Here is a 16,407-nt window from a genome sequence, read left to right as displayed (position 1 = left end):
TCCTTCTGTCCACGTCCGAGAAGTCTGGGGGTGTGTGGTGTTCCCAGCTTCCCTGCTTACCCAGGCCCTTTGTGACAGGGTCAGCAGAGAGCTCCATCAAAGGGCCCCCACTTGGGGACCTGGGGGCCTCCGAGAATGTGAGTGTCAAGAGGGTGCCGGGAGCATGAGAGCTGCCTCCGTGAAGCTACTGCACAGAGCGGAGGGTCTGCAATGTGCCAGGCACTTCCCACGCTGCTGTGCTGGGCACTGAGGCTGGCCAATGTCTTGGATGCCTGGAGGGGCTGTTTTTGCTTGGGTCTCAGCTAGTGCTGAGGGAGAGGCACTCTACAGTGACAGGGTGGACTCGGTCCGCTCGGGCAGTTCCTGCCTCCCTCTGGACCTGAGTCAGTTTCCTTTCTGGCAACCTCTGCTTGGCTCAACTGCCACCTCCTCCAGGAAGTCCTGCCTGATTCCCCTAGTTGAAAGTAGTCTTGCCCATTCCTGTTCCCACAGCATTTGGCGGATTCCAGCACTTAAGGCTGACTGTGTATTTAAACCTGTGTAAAACATCTGGGGGTGATCCACCATCTGGAGGCAGCAGAGAGAAGATGTCAGCAGCCTAAGGGGCAGGAGTGGGAGCCTGGCTCTGCCCCCCCTTTGCTGTATGACTGGTGCAGGCACACCTCTTCACTGAACCTCGATATATTAGCCACTGGTGAAACAGGGGTATCACCACTGCCCATGACACAGGATGTCATGGGATCGATAAGGTTACAGATGCAATTGTCAAGCTCAGAAGTGTAAGGGGGTTCATTTCCAGGCATTGCATTTCAAAGGACACAGATATGCACAGAGGCTGAGGACAGACTCAAGAGGGACGTGGTCAGCGTCCTTCCACAGACTCAGGACCGCCTCAGGGGACAGGAGGCTGACTGACTTACTTTTTGTGGCCCCAAGGGAGACAGCCTTCAGCTCAGTACAAACAAAGAGGAAAATGGTACAACAGTTAGTCTCCAATGGTGGAAGTGGTGCTTTCATGCAGTAACGAGCTCCCCATCACTGGAAGGACACAAAGCCACTTGGCAGGAATCCAGTACAGAAGGGAAATTGGACTAGACAGCTTGACCTCCTATCATTTTCTGATTCTAGAATAATTTAAGGCACTCTTGTAAGCCACTGGCAGCAGATGCCGGTTTGCTTTTGACTTTCCTGAGTGACCTCAGAGGGAAGAGAGTGAGAGAAACAATCCCATTCACAGGGTCTCAGGCAGACAGAATTGACTGCTATTTCCCAGCCACCGGCTCGTCCCCTACTTCACTGTCACTTCTGTAGGAAGGTCATTCTGGGCAAGAACCAAGTCTCTAACCAGGTCAACCGTAATCCTTTAATATCTGCTTCTTACATGAGCTAATCGGTCTAGGGCTTTGAGCACTTCCTAGAGAGACATTAATCTAATGAAGTCAGAGGAGGAGGACAAATTGATAAGCAGATGCGGCATGGAAAGTGTTGCAAGAATGGGCACCTCGGGGCTTAGCTCAGCCGGTCTCCGGCCCGGCCTATCCACCCCACCTTCACTTCCCAGGTTTCCCCAGATGCACAAACTGCAGAATCACCACGCATGCAAAGTGTTGGTTTATAATCAGCTGCTTTCCTTTGGTCAAAAGTCCCCCCAAAGTTCCCATTGGGTCAGAAGCTGAAGGAGTTCCTGGTCTTTCCACTTGTGGCTTTGTGCAGGTGTCAGACCACTGGCTCACCCCACCCCCCAGCTTTCCACTGGGGGTGTACCCTTCCCCCACTCTGTAGCCTGTTCCAGTGCCTGTAATTCCACCATTAGAGTCACTTCATTTGGTTTAAGGCAGCAAGTTTCAAACTGTGCTCTGCAGGGCCCTAGGAATCCGCAGTGTCTCTGAGGGGCTGGGACAGGAGAAGGAAGTGGGGTAACCAGAAGGACAGGGTTCCAGGCTCCCCTTTAATCAGAATGCTTCTACTTTCATCTGATTTCACATTAACAAAGATGAAAAAATTAAGACTACTGGGTTGAGAGATATTAAAATATCTCATCTTTATGTTATCTAAGATTTGTACAATGAATCTGTATTCATTTTGTTACGAGGCAAGAATAAAAAAGTCAAAACAATAGTCCTGATGCCTTCGGACAGGCAGGTGCCTTAGAAAGCATCTAGCCCATGTCCTCTCTTTCAAGGGTGGAGTACAAAGATGCTCACAGAGAGGCTTGGAAAGTTACTCCATGGGTGTTAATCCTATTAGCTCTTAACCACACTGTAGAGTATAAAGTTGGGGGGAAATGCACTGGCTCCTTACTATCATTCCCTTGAGGACCTGCGGGGGGACAGGGTTGCTGACAAGAAGACAGGAAAGCCCTCAAAAGCAGCTCTGGCGGGACAGGAAGTTCCTCCGCCTCTCCTCAGGAGAGGGGCCAGAGCGGAGAAGGGGTAAGGAGGCGTGGAGACCTGCCTGCCTCTGGTTCCACAGCGGGAGGGAGAGCCGCCCTGCCAGCCACTGACTGGTAATGGGACATTGCAGGTGCTGGAAAGACCCTGCACAGTCACCCTAGCATCTTCATTATACAGGTGGAGACGGGGGGTCGTCTCAGCCATGCACTGAGTTATAGAGCCATCCTCAGACACCAGGCTCCTGACCCCTGGGCCATGGTTCGGGCAAGGGTGGAGCTTTGGTTGAAAGGAGCCGGTGCCTCACAGTGTGGACAGTGCTGGTGGCCAAGCTGGCGAGACCCTGGTCACGAGGGAGCTTTGCAATGAGACGCCCCTGTGGGTGTCGGGGCCCATGTGTAAGAGGGGGTTAGATTTACAGCAGGGATTCTTAAAGCTTTGGATTCACAGACCAATACCAGTTTGTTTGCTTTTTAAATTAGGAGATTAACATAAAGATTGCCATTTAAAAATTTTACTGAATAAAGGCTTTACCCCGAATTCTATCACCTATCACGATCATTTCCTTTATACAAAGACATGAATAGGAAGGGCATCATCTCAGAGTAAAGGTTGACTCTATAAATGGAAAGAATTTTGTCTTATAAGAAAAACTCATGACAATTTCCTTATTTTTTTAAAATCATTTTTGTCATGAACTGGTGGGAATGGACCAGTGCCGGTCAACATGTGGGAACCTCTGGGCTGGACAGATTACCTGCGAGGGTCCTTCTCCAGCTCAGAAAGGCTGGGGTTCTAAACTGATGCCTGAGGGTATCTCTTTGGCCCCTCACACTACCAAAGTTGCATCTTATTCCTGGAAGCACGGTTTGGCAGAGCCGGAGAAGTGAGATGAGGATGGCCTGTCCCTGTCTGAGGGCAAACAGGGCCAGAAAGAACTGTCTAGGTCAAGAGTTGGCAAACTTTTTCTGTCAAGAGCCAGATAGTGAATATTTTGGGCTGTGAGGCCTCTGGTGCAACTATTCACCTCTGCTGTTTTAGGACAGAAGCAGCTACAGGGACTTCCCTGGTAGCACAGTGGATAAAACTCCACGCTCCCAATGCAGCAGGCCCAGGTTTGATCCCTGGTCAGGGAACTAGATCCCACATGCATGCCGCAACTAAGAGTTCGCATGCCACAACTCAGGAGCCTGCCTGCTGCAACTAAGACCCGGCACAACCAAATAAATATGAAAAATAAAAAAGCAGCCACACACAAGACATAGATACCTGAGTGAGTTGTGGCTGTGAACCAATATAACTTTATTTAGGGACCTGGAAGTTTGAATTCCTTATAATTTCCATGTGTCACAAAATCTCCTTTCAATTTTTAGAAACCTTTTTTTTTTTTTTTTTTTTTTGTGGTACGCGGGCCTCCCTCTGTTGCGGCCTCTCCCGTTGCAGAGCACAGGCTCCGGACGCGCAGGCCCAGCGGCCACGGCTCACGGGCCCAGCCGCTCCGCGGCACGTGGGATCCTCCCAGACCGGGGCGCGAACCCGGCCCCCCCGCATCGGCAGGCGGACGCGCAACCACTGCGCCACCAGGGAAGCCCCTCTCCTTTACTTTTAAATGACAGTTTTCTGGATATAGGATTTTTAATTGACAGGTTTTTTTTTTTTTCCTTTTTTGGAGCTCTCTGGCCTTCATAGTTTCTGAGAGAAATCTGTGGATAATCTTATTGAGGCTGTCTTGCATAGGAAGTGTCACTTCTCTCTTGCTGGTTTCAAGAGTCCTTCTTTGTCTTTGTCTTTTAAAAGTTTTATTCTAAAGTGTCTCTGTGTGGGTCTCTTAGAGTTCACCTTCCTTGGAGTTTGTTGAGTTTCTTTGATGTTTATATTAATATCTCTCATCAAATTTAGGAAGTTTTCAGCCATTATTTCTTCAAATATTCTCTCTGACCCCTGCTCTCTCTCTTCACGAACCCGGTTCCCCTGCATCGGCAGGCGGACGCGCAACCACCGCGCCACCAGGGAAGCCCCTAGAAACCTTTTAAGTGTAAAAACCATTCTTTGCTCGTAAGCTGTACAAACAGGCGGCAGGCTGAGTTGGGCCCGCAGGCTGTGGTGTGTTGACCCCTGTCTAGATGCTGTTCTCACCCCGAGTCTGTCACAGGTCGGCCAGGTGGCTCGGGGCAAGTCGCCTCCCCACCGTGAATGTCAGTCTCCTCGCTGCTGACAAAATGAATTCAGTCTAGGCTGACAAGGAAGGAGCCACCTGGCAGGGACTAGGTGGGCAGATGCCTACTTGGCCTCTTCCCCTGCCAATGGAGACAACTGACAGTCTTTCCTGGCAGTGCCAACTTACCTGCTCCTGAGACAGAAGGCTTCCTGGCCTTTCGGACGGTGTGTCATCCCCTTTGCATTTGGGACAGATCCGATCCTCACCATTCCTGGGGACACATGAACAAATGCCACTGAGTGAGGCATTCACGACTCCATGGCACCAACCTCCGTCCCCAGAGCTCCCAAAGCCTAGGCCTTGTCCAGGGTGGCAGCTGATACCAATGAGCGTGCAGCTCCGCAATCGCAGACCCAGCATTCCCAAACCAATGTTTTCCTGTAGTTTGCAGTGAGCTTCTCTGGCGGCCAAACCTGATCTGAAGTGACTAGAGGCTATTAAAGCCCCTACTTATCCCACTTAGTGTGAATATTTATGTTTGCAGAAATATTCATTGCTTGATTATAAGGTGCATCCCCAATCCCCACTGGAAGAATTACACAGTAATGCACTGACTTGCTTTTCTAAAATCTGAAAAACTTCTGCATTCCAAAATACATCTGACCCCAGGGGTTCAGATAAAGGACTGTGGATGTGCTGCTACATTAGCTCTTCTCAGCTTCCTCTATTTTATTTTGGTCTCTTATTTTTAGTAATTACAGATGACCATGGCCTCTCAGAATAAGAAGGGGCCTCCGAGAACACCTAGCCTGAGGTTCTTAACCAGGAGTGGGTGCCAGACTCTGAATGGGGTGACACATGGGCCTATGTGCTTTAACAAAGCTCCCAAGCGATCTGATCCTCAGTGAGAGCCACTGGTCAGGCCCATTTTACAGGAAGGAGAATGAGGCCTCAGAGGACGTACGGATCAACCAAGGTAGAGTGAGGCAGGGGCAGAGCTGGGCAGAGCTCTTCAGGCCTCAGGCCTGGATTCCTCTCCCACCTCTGCCAGGTTTTGGAAGAACAGCGAAGGAAGCCAAGAGACCCATTGCAAAAGCCTGAGATGAAGCCAGGATGGTAAAACCAGTCAAGCTCTGCTCCTCCCCGCCACCTGCCCTTTTCACCACCACCTCTCCCCTCCTTCTCTCAGCCTCCTCCTTTGTGAAAGCATTGGAACTCCTCAAGCTTGCCTGAGAAGTTTCCCACCTTCTTAAACTGTAAAGTCCCAAACAAAGGTCATGCTGGGGGTGCGTGGCAGTTTAAGAACACATCTGCCAGGAAACTGAGCTGGGGCAAACTGACCTCATCCGTCCATTAGGCCTCATTGTCCTCATTCGTAAAATAGGGTAATAATAGTATCCACCTTTCCAAGGCTTTTCTGAAGACACAAGGAAAGAGTGCTTGGCACACATTTGGTACATAATAGTTGCTTAAGGTAGGATACTGATCATCACGTTGATGCCACACCTCTCTGAGTTATTTATATTTTAAATATAAATATACACATATTTTAATACATAATATACAACGTAAATTATATACGTATATTTTATACACATGCAAAATGTGTGCATTATATATATTTATATGCAAATATATACATATTTTATATATACATACATAAATATATAATACATCAGTACACTAGATATTTTTGTCCCCTTTAAAAGCATTCCCAGCAAACAGTCTGAGGTGATGGGTGATATTGTGGAAGAAGATATATTTGTACAGCAGTTTGTCATTTACCAGGGAGTTTATATTCATTATTACAAGAATTTTTTGGAAAGTTATTGACTGGGCCTTGTAACAATCCTGGGAGGTAGAAAATCACTTTACAGGCATTTTACAGACAAGGAGGCTGAGTCTTCGAGACATCAAGCAATTTGCACAGGCCACACAGTAAGTAGCCCAGCTGGACCCAGAGGCTCTCCCCCTGACCCCGGATGGCCTTCTGCTAAGGGAGCTGACGTCTTTCTGTGGCTACTTCTCCTTCCACCAACAGCCAGACGGGGCAGTGTCCGGGACCGCGAGGAACAGGTGTGGAAGCTGAGGCCAGACAGGTGAAGTCACCTGCCCCAAACCACGGTTCCTCTCACCCTTGTCTCCCGTGAGGGGTCCCTCCCTGGCACCTCCTTCCCACCCGCCTCTTCTCCTCCGACCCCTCACCTCACGTTCTCAGAGAGACAGACGGTGCAGCAGAGGGGCCTGGGCTCTGGTGGGTCCTGGCAGACGGTGGGGGGGCACCCAAAGGGGAACTCGTTCTCATCGGGGGCCGGGCGGGGGCTGCTGGCTGAGCCAGAGGCCATCTCGGGGTCCCAGGCTGGCTGGTGGAGGGGCCCTGTTCACGCTCCTCTGGGGAGGGGCCCAGCTCCGTGGAGTCTGTGCTGGGAGAAGAGGTGAGTGCTGGCCGGGCCACCCTCTCTGATGAGCAGCAGTCTGATGATTTTACCTTCTCGCTGGCTTGTGTGGTTCAACGTCACAGCTGAGTCACAGCAGGGATGAGACAGGAATTACCCTTTGTGGTGAAAAAAATCCCCTGGATGGTGACTGCAGGCTCTAGGAGTGTCCAGTCATTCTTTTGAGCAAGAGGGAGGGGAGAGCAAGTCAGAGAGAAAAAAGAACCGTGTCACGGACTTTCAGGAACCACAGTTAGAGTTTCCCCTGTCGGAGGACCTCAGGCTGCCACTGGCTTCCTCCACTTCCTCCCCAGGGGACAGGGGCAGAGAGAGTCCCAGTCGGTGACTTGTCCATGTTCCCTGGAACCTCCGAGCAGCCTAGGATACTCAGTGTGGGTGTTCACGGCCGCAGTGGAAATCCCCAGGGTTCTGGAGTCAGGTCCAAAAATGCAAGTTCCATGCATATTAGCTCTGCCCAGAGTATCTTAGGTAAAGGTCACTTTCGCACAGCACAGCGGGGTTACCCCATCTTGGCGCTGCCGCCGCCTCCCAGCGGCCCCACGGGAGCTTCCGGTGGCGCGAGCACCCTTGGTGGCATCTTTACATTTTATCTTAATTTTCTCTATGTCTACCTGAGGCCCGGGGCTGTATATTACTTCTCTAATACACTGCTTATAATATAAAGGGTTCTGGAGTCAGGTCCAAAAATGCAAGTTCCATGCATATTAGCTCTGCCCTGTCCAGAGTATCTTAGGTAAAAGTCACTTTTGCACAGCGGGTCTCGGTTACCCCATCTGTTAAAAAAAAAAAAAAAAAGGAATTGCAACAGGATTATCTCCAAGACTTCTCTGGGGTCTAAAATTCTGGGACCCCATGGCCAAGGCCAGCAGGAAGGCTTCTGATGGCGCAGCCCTGCCCGTGGCGTTCTTCATTAGTATGTGTGACACCTGGCCCTCCCCTCCTTTGAAGTCCGAGGCCTCAGGATCACGGATTACTCAGGGCCCTACCTCCACGGCCCCACTCAGGAAGTCATAGGTGGCCACAGACTCGGATCAGGCACCACCAATTCCTGGCCCTGAGGAGAACAAAGGTCTAAATAAATACAAGGTCACGAGGAGTTGGTCTCAGCAGCCAAGTGGGACGCAGATCCATGGCTGTGTGGGAAGCATGGCTCCTGGCACATCTGCCATGCCCCAGGCAACATTTTCCTTCCTATTTCTTAGAGCAACCTGTTAGAAATTCCGCAGGCATGTGGAGGCACAGAGGAGCAAGATGCCTGGTCCAAAGTCACACAGCACCTGGAGGTACAGCACAACGACCACCAGGTCTGTGGGACTCTTAAGCTCTCTGTTCTTCCTCCTATTCAAGAGAGGCAAAAACAAGGCAGCTTGGTGGAGCCTACAGAGCCCAGGATGGAGGTCAGAGCTTCTAGCCTTTGTTTTCTCACCTACCAAATGGAAAAGATGATCCCTCCCCATCTTTCTATTCTGCTGGGTTGCTACTAGGAGTTTTGCAACCTTTCATAGTAGTTTCAAATCAGAGGCTTTGAGGTCTGACAGATCTGAGTTGGGATCCTGAGTCCATCACTTTCTAGCTGTGGGTCCTGGGACAAGGTCAGTAACTTCTCTGCACCTCAGTTTCTGCATCTGCAAAATGGGGTTAATATTAATACCTACTTCACCTGACTTGTAATAACTAAATGAGATCATGGGTGAAAGCATGGCATGGTGCACGGCCCAAGTGAAGTGCTCGAAAAGCTTTGATATTGATGATGGCCACGGCCCTTCCAGCTCCTCAAGGTCACAAAGAAAGATTAAAATGGTAAGTTATGCTTATATAGTGTTTTCACATCCATCAACTTTAGTTGAGCCTCACAAGTGGGCAAGGCAGGTCAGACGTTGTCCTCTGACCCTAGTAAATTCAACTGTCCACCTTCCCGGGAGCGATGCTGAGTCTGCCAGGGGCTGCTGGCAAAGAGGGCATGGCACCCTACCCTACTGCTGCAGTGGAAATCAGGACCTCCACCCTCACCTGGGCCAGCCCTGACCTGGCCCTCTCAGCAAACGACCTTGAGGCCTACTTCAGAGAAAGACTATCAGAAAGCCACTCACTTAACCACATACCCCAAACCTGCAAACTTCCCTGCGTCCCCACCTGCTCCCTCCTTCCCTTGGTTTGGCACAGGAACCCAAGATTTCTCTCTCCATCCAAGTTCTTGGGTCCCTTTCTCTCTGCTCCCTTTTCTCTCCCCTCCATCTTCAATGCCTCCCAGCTCCTTCCTATCAGCATCAAAATATGCACAAACTGCTCTAATAATTAAAAGTGAAAAGTAATAGGTACTTTTAGTGCTGTGTTAAGTGCTTTTACAGGCACCATCTCATCTAATCTCCACATGAACCCTATGAGGCAGGTATTGTCATCTTCATCCCCATTTTACAGAAAAGGGAACTGAGTCACCAAGAGGTTCAGTGACATGCCCAAGGACTCCCCGATAGTGAGTGGGGACTCGGGAGCCCTAAGCCTGTGTTCTAACCACACATGGTGCTTTAAAACGCCCTTTACGCTCCTTCCACATTCCTCTCCACAATCTACACCTTCTCACTTTAACGTAACTGCTAGAAAATACTGTCTACACGGGCGCTCCGCTTCCTCACTCCAATCTCCATGGAACCATCTCCCCAAGGTTCTCAGAGTCGAGGTTGCCAAATGCCCCGGGGCTTGTCCCAGTTTCTATCCAACCAGCCCTGTGGCCAGCACCTGACATGCCTCTTGGCGCCTCCTTTCCAGTTCCCTTGCTTGCTGTGGCTTCCTGCACCCCTTCCGTGCTCCCCCACGCCCCCACTTCTGTGGCTGCTCCTCCTTGTGTCTCCTTGACCCCCTTCTCTTCCACTCTGAACCGCCATCAGCCCCATCTCCGCGGCCCCACCCGCGGGGCCCGAAGACGCGGAGTCTCTGTGCTGCACACCCGCGTCTCCCCAGCCTTCCACTTGTCCTTCGGGGCGCAGCTGGACCAGACCCCACTTTCCCTGGGAGTCCCGGTGGGCCGCCCCAGGATGAGGTTGGGCTCCCAGCTTTGCGATCCCACCGCGTCCCGCAGCCGGAGCACAATCCCCCCGCCGCCCGGCTCAGTGATGCCGGATGACCTGTCCGTGTCCCCCAGCCCCGTTCGTGCGCCCCCCCGCGGGCTGGTGACGGCTGTCTCGCCACCGCCACATCTCCGGATGCGTGCGCAGCGATGGAAGCAGAGCGGCGCCCGCGCCTATTCAAGGATGAGCCACCGCAGGGCTGCCCCGGGCGCCCGCAGGAAGGGCGGGGGCAGAGAGTCCGGGGCAGGGCTCTGCAGCCGGGATTCCAGGTCCCGGAGGCGCGCGAGGGGGGGGCCCGCACTTGGGCAGCCCCCGCCCCAGAGAGCTGGAGCCGGGCTGTCCCGGGCGGGGTGCGCTGGGGCGGCGGCCGGGAGCCTCCGCAGTCCCGGGGCGGGTGGGGGCGGGGTGCAGTGCAACCAACCTTGGCGCCGCCGCCGCCGCCTCCCAGCGGCCCGGCGGGAGCTTCCGGTGGCGCGAGGACTCGGCCCAGGCGGCGGAAACCGGGGAGGGCAGGCCCGGGGCCGGTTCCTGCAGCCGGAGCCGCCTTTTCGAGGCGGCCTCGGGGGCGGGGCGAGCGCTCCCCGGATGGGGAAACTAGGCCCGGGGCGGCATCCACGGCGTCGCAGGCTCTGTTTTTCTACTGAAGACTGACCTTCCGTTCTCCTTCTCCTCGCGCGAGTTCCTGGCACGTGTGTGGGACTCAAAGTATTCGCACACTAAACGAACACGGACCTGGGACTTGAACCCCCATCCTGTCCCCTGCCTGCCTGCAATCCCGCGTGGGGTGGGGCAAGCAGCAGCAAAACCCAAGTCTTAGCCCTCTTAGATTCCTGCAAAGATCCTAGCACAGGTTCAGGCTCGTCCAAGCTTATTGGGTTGGAGCAGTCAGCGAAGAGATGTACAGAGCGGTTCTGAAGGCACGGCGCTTCCACAAAACTGGGTGTTTTCAGGAACCGTTTCTGGTTTTGTCTAAACCCACACACAGCCACTTATTCCCTATGAATTTTATGTATATCAATCAAAATAGTTATGGTGCTTAGTGTTGGGATAGAATTTTTGTCTAAAAGGTACAAACAACCTTTATTTTTGCGAATTTGATAAAGGCTCCTTCTCCATCAAGACCTAACATCTGCAGGACTGTTAGCTGAGGAAGGAGTGAGCCTGCCTACTTTGTTGGTTTTGTTTCCTTTTTGTTGCTCAGAGGCACCCATTACATTCTCTATGTATTAGGGTCCCATTTTTCGTCTTGACACCAACTGGAGTTGGGAACTGTGTTTTACTCCTTTGGTTTTGTTTGTTTTTAACCTAGGATGTGTTTAAGCCTCTCACTTACCTGGGGCAGAACTCCCACCTTCTGCCTGAGGAGCTGATGCTGCAGGACAGACTCCTCCTGGAGAAAGGAGGGCCTCGGTCCTACCTGGAGGGGAGGCGCCTGCCTGCAGACAAGCAGAGGGTCTCAGGGGCCTCCAAGACAGGCAATCTGTGGGACACTGACCAGAGGTGGCCTCTGTGGTCACGTTCAATTCTAAGAGAAAAGGATTTAGAGCTTTGAGTCTCTGATTTAAAAATTCATTGATTCTCAGTGCAGTGGGACCTCTAAAAGCCCTTCTCTGCTCCCACCTCTCTCCCACCCACCCCCTTCCTCTCTGCCCGGGGCCAGTGTAAGTGAGCAGGCAACCTGACTTTACTGTTTTCATGTGCCACATCCTGTTTTCAGATTAATGAGCTCATTTGGTGGAAATTTACCAAGGGAAATAGTTTAATTTTGGAAAGTACCAAAAACTTATCTGTAGTCACTCGACTTATTTTGGGGGGCTCTTGAAATAGAGGGGGCATCACCAGAGGACCTCTGAGCACTCAGCAAGCGGCAAGCCTGCAGAAATTGAAAGCAGAGCCCAGTGAGGCTTAACCTGACTCAGAAAGGAATCAAAACCCTTTGGAGACCACTCATCTCTACCCAGTAGAAAAAAAAAATTTTTTTTCCAAAAATAAGTTTAAGAAGAAAAGTAGTCCATCTGGCTAAGGCCTAAGATCTGGTGGTATGAACCTGGGGCCATGACTGGGGAACAAGAAAGCACACACAGGGAAGTAGGGAATGTTTGAGCCTCAGCGGTCCCACTCACATCCATAATCTGCTCTGCTTCTTCTACGAAGCACCAAAAGGTTTCCATTCTCCAGTTTTGCCCCAGTCCTTCAGCTGTCAGGCTCTTGACGTTGAAGTTGCCTGCTAGCCTTGTAGCCTTTTGAGCTTGTGGTTCCTGCAAGGAACTAAGGACTGAGTGGCTAGGAGGGCTATGGAAAATTAAAGTTTGGTGAGCCGTTCTGCATTGAAGATGGTAGAGCACGTGTGACAAGCCCCGTAAGTGTCTGACCACCTCCCGGCCTGCCCTGTTTCCTAAAGGAGGATTTTTCATCCCTTCTAAGATGCAGAAGAGAAAAATGGTGAAAACTGACAAGGCGCTGACAGTTCAGTACTAGAATGAAAGGAATTGTGTCTTCTTTCTCTGCCCCCATCTGAAATCCATAGTGATATTTTGGAGGACATATTTATATTTTGGAATGAGCACTGGACTAGGAGTCAGGATACTTGTGTTCTTTTTTTTCTCCCTGCCACTAAAGTATTTGGGGGGGGGTAGATAAATAGATGAATGCTTAAGCAATAATTCAAGAAATAATAGTCCATAGTTCTTTTGTTTTTGTTTGTTTGTTTTTTAGTGGAAAATGACCTTAAAGATCATAGAATGCATTGGGTTTTTTCAAAATTTGTATTAGCTGTGGGACTGTGTCTTCAAATGCTTTGTCACATAGAGCCCAAACGTACAAACCAGCTAGAAGCAAGGATTTTCTGTTAAGCGGAGCAGGCAGCTGGGAGCCTGTGTGCTGGGCTTCTCTCCTCCCCATCAGGACCTCTAGGCTCCAGGGACACGGTTAAAAAATCATGGATCTAATGAGATGCTCCCAGGTCCCAGAGGTAGAAACTGGGATTCTCTCCTGGGCTGGCTTGCCTCTAGTGTCCCAGCCGTTCAAACTTTTCTTCAATAACTGTGACTTTCCATGTGTTATAGTCCAGATGGGCATTGGAGGAGGGAAAGATTACATTGGCCTGGGTCATTAGCCTTCCAGGCGGTGAGGGGGCAGGACCAGATTGGAGCCTAAGCATCCAGAGGATTGAGGTCAGTGGTCATGGTAAAAATAACAGTGACAGTAGTAGTGGCTACACTTTATTTAATATCAGTCACAGTGACACTGCTCTAATCGAAGCACATCACATACCTTGCTCCATTTACTAAGATCACCAAGAAGAGGTGAGAAAACTGTTTTTCTCCTTTCCAAAAGCCAGGCCCCAGATTATAGCAGTAAATGAGGCAGACCGAGCTCCTGTCCTCATGACAGCTGCCTCCTAGATATGAATGCACCAGCTGAGCATATCCAGTCAGCTAATGCCAGCCATTTGGGCTGCTTCTGTTTGTCAGCAGCCCTTAAAACGTGGAGCCCATAACGGGCTACTACTTCCTCTACTCATAAATACCAAACATTCCTCGTTTTGCCCCTATATTCCTTCTTTTCATTGCCAGCTGCAGGCTTTGACCCTGTCATATTCACAGCTTGTGTTTAGTAAAAACAATTAGTGAACAGCTTTCCTGCTAGCATCGTCTAAATCTCCTCTGTAAACTTCTGGTTCCGGAACCAGGAAATTTAATTAAACAGATGATTACATGTTATCTGTCACCTAGTAGATTAGAAGACCAAATTGTCCTGGGTTCCTCAACCCAAATTCAATACCTTCCCGTGGTAACTCACACACAGCTGATATCAACAATAAAACAAAGAAATATACTAAATGATCTTGTAAAAACTGTAGCCTATAGGACACCTTCTCCGCTTTGGTGTGATGATTTAAAATGTCCCAAGTTTCCTTCTGTTAATCTCCATCTGGTTCTTACTATACTTATTATAACTGGCAATTTATAAAATGTGCCTGTTTACAACTTTTTTTCTGCCCCACTAGACGATGTGAATTATATGAATATGAGAAATTAAGTTAATTAAAGGTGTTAAAGTAAAACTGTGTCTGATTTCTTCATTGTTCTTTCCCCTGACTTAGCACAGAGGAGGCAGTCAATAAACATTTGTTCAGTGAATGACTAATACTCAGGACACTATCCATAATCATTTTTACTTAAGGTAATAATCATTAATGATGATTTCACCATCATCACAAAATGTTTATTAAGTATCTTTGGCCTGGCCCTTTTCAGGGTGTTGTGAAGTTAGAAATAGCATTCTAACGAAAATTTGAAAAGAAATCCAGGGTTCTTTTTTGAAGGGAGTTTCTGTGTCTGGTGATTTTCCCTATCTCGGTAGATTTCCAGATTTTAAGGAAAGAAACAAAGCACCTCAGAAGTTTTTCGAACTGTAGACTCCAGAGCTGTCCCTAGCGGTTTTCCAATTATTTGTGGGGCTGGCCACTTTGAAAGTGCCATGGGGATTTCACTTTGTGATGGGGAAACCAATGACACTCACGGGGATGGTAAAGTGGTCCAGGCAAAGAGCTTGGCAGATGGACCCTTTGATAAAGACAAGCTCTAAAGAGGCCAATAATGAGGAAGGCAGACAACTTTGGGTCAATGCTAGTCAACCTGCTGCTTCTCTTTGCCATCTCTGGCCACTCGTGTGCCTTGTTCTAAAAGTTTGCTTTTGCTACGTGTCAAATTCCTTCTTTCATGGACTCTGGCAATAAAGACTCTTCTGAAGGTGGGTGCCTGGACCGCCAATGCCTTTTGCTGGGCTACAGAATTATTGCTCTTCCTTCACACTTACATTTGTGAGGTTGGGTTTCCCGGGCTCTTTGCTGGAGCAGATCAAGAATATCTTGATGTTCTAGCCCCAAAGCGGTTGATATCTGCCTGAGGAGCAATGCATCCTGGGGGTCCTCCTCTCCCTCCATCCTGAGGACTCGTCCTGAGACAGAAAAATCAGTGAGTGAACAGAGCCCTTACTCAGGAATCAAGAGATCTTCCTTTGACATTGACTTCAGGACTGTGTGGAAAGTCCGTCCCATCCTTGGGCCTCCTTTTTCCCATCTGCAAAGTGGGAGAAAGACCTCAGAACATTCTGTTAGGTGCTGGGGAAGGGGTACAACTCTCCTACCTGTTGAGGGGCTGCTCTCCTCACCTGGACCAGGAACCCCTATAATGGATGCTGGAAGCTTCCACTAGATGCCTGGTCTTTTTGGACTCCAGACTTTTTTTCTTTTTTTCAAGAAAAAGCAATGAGAAAAACCTCCTCTGATGGATTTTTTTCAGCGCTCAAGCCAGATGAATTCCCAGCACAAGCCAAGACTTGAGCAAGAATGTGGGGCAGGGAGTAAGAGGCTAAGAACCAAAGGGCTGCAGCCTGTGTTCCCTCAAAGAATACCCAAGCTGGGGGCTGGGGTTGTGAACGTGGGATTGATGTTTGTTCACCTCTTCTGAGCTTCTTGTCTAAAAAAGGGGAAATGGGGGCTCAGATTGGGGAAAGAGCTTGCACTGTAAATCAGAGGTCCAGAGGCATCTTCTTCTATGTTCTGGTGTCTTTTGACCCCAAATGTCTCAATAATACCCCTGTCCTTTCTTGTTCCTACATTCATTTCTTCTTGGACATCTCTCCACAAGACTGAGTTTCCTGAGAGCCAGGGAGCAGGGTGTATTCATCTGTGTAGTCCCCTCGTGCCCAGCCTACATCTCGCACACTAGTAAGTATCTATTAAGAGAGACTGATTTGCCCTCGTAAGAGGATCCAGGAATATTAGGAAAACATCCATCCTACCTTTCACATCTGTGGGTTCCCAAAATGTGTTTAACAGTTATATTTTTAGCTTCTACCATGAGGCTATTTGCTCATTTTTAGAAGAACCATAGTATAGACATCTAGAAAGATTTTCTTTTTCTGGGAGATCATTGCCTTAATCATTTTGGAGCTAGGATGCAGGAATTTTTTAAATGCAAAATCAAATACACAAGAAAAGTTAGTCTGTCTGGCTGCCATCCTTGGTTGCTGTCTTCTGTAACCAGCATCCAGCCACACAGCCAGAGAGCCCTGGGGAGGGCCCAGAGTGGTCTCCATCCCCTCTGATTGCTGAAACCAGAGCTGCCTGGGGAGGCCAGGGCCCTGGCATCAGTCCCTGCCTGGTCCTGCTTCTCTGTTCACAGAGAATGTGTTTGCACACGAGCCCTCCCAAGCCACCTTGGAGTCCCTCCAAGGACAGGCCTGGAAGCCGGCCAGGAGGGAGGGTGCTTCTGGAAAGGACACATCTCTGGGAAGCAGAGACCGTGGCATACAGGCACACACATGCAAAT

At 49.9% G+C, this 16,407-nt stretch overlaps 1 protein-coding gene and 1 long non-coding RNA gene across 4 annotated transcripts in view; both read right to left on the bottom strand.

The window, feature by feature from the left end:
- TRAF1 (TNF receptor associated factor 1) overlaps positions 1–7,470 on the bottom strand; it is a 31,868-nt gene extending 24,398 nt beyond the window's left edge. For both annotated transcript variants that reach the window (XR_003681129.2, XM_007123629.4), the window contains exons 1-2: positions 6,754–7,470; positions 4,735–4,819 (exon numbers count right to left, since the gene is read on the bottom strand). Coding sequence is in view for 1 of the 2 variants with exons in the window: in XM_007123629.4 (XP_007123691.2) it covers positions 4,735–4,819; positions 6,754–6,893 (225 nt within the window). In the remaining variant the exon portion in view is untranslated. The remainder of the gene's footprint in view (positions 1–4,734; positions 4,820–6,753) is intronic.
- A 229-nt stretch (positions 7,471–7,699) lies between these two features.
- LOC114486837 (uncharacterized) lies at positions 7,700–10,036 on the bottom strand. 2 transcript variants are annotated; one of them, XR_008618166.1, is made up of 3 exons: positions 9,949–10,036; positions 7,991–8,058; positions 7,700–7,777 (listed from the first exon to the last, which is right to left on the bottom strand). It is a non-coding gene; the product is annotated as an uncharacterized lncRNA (long non-coding RNA). The 2 variants fall into 2 exon arrangements; XR_003681130.2 differs by lacking the exon at positions 9,949–10,036 and adding an exon at positions 8,435–8,846 and having other exon boundaries at positions 7,991–8,342.
- Between the last annotated feature and the right edge of the window lie 6,371 nt (positions 10,037–16,407).

This window comes from Physeter macrocephalus, chromosome 9 (genome assembly GCF_002837175.3).
Source record: "Physeter macrocephalus isolate SW-GA chromosome 9, ASM283717v5, whole genome shotgun sequence".
NCBI lineage: Eukaryota > Metazoa > Chordata > Mammalia > Artiodactyla > Physeteridae > Physeter > Physeter macrocephalus.
Note: the sequence above shows the minus strand (reverse complement) of the source record. Positions and strands in the feature narration are given on the sequence as shown.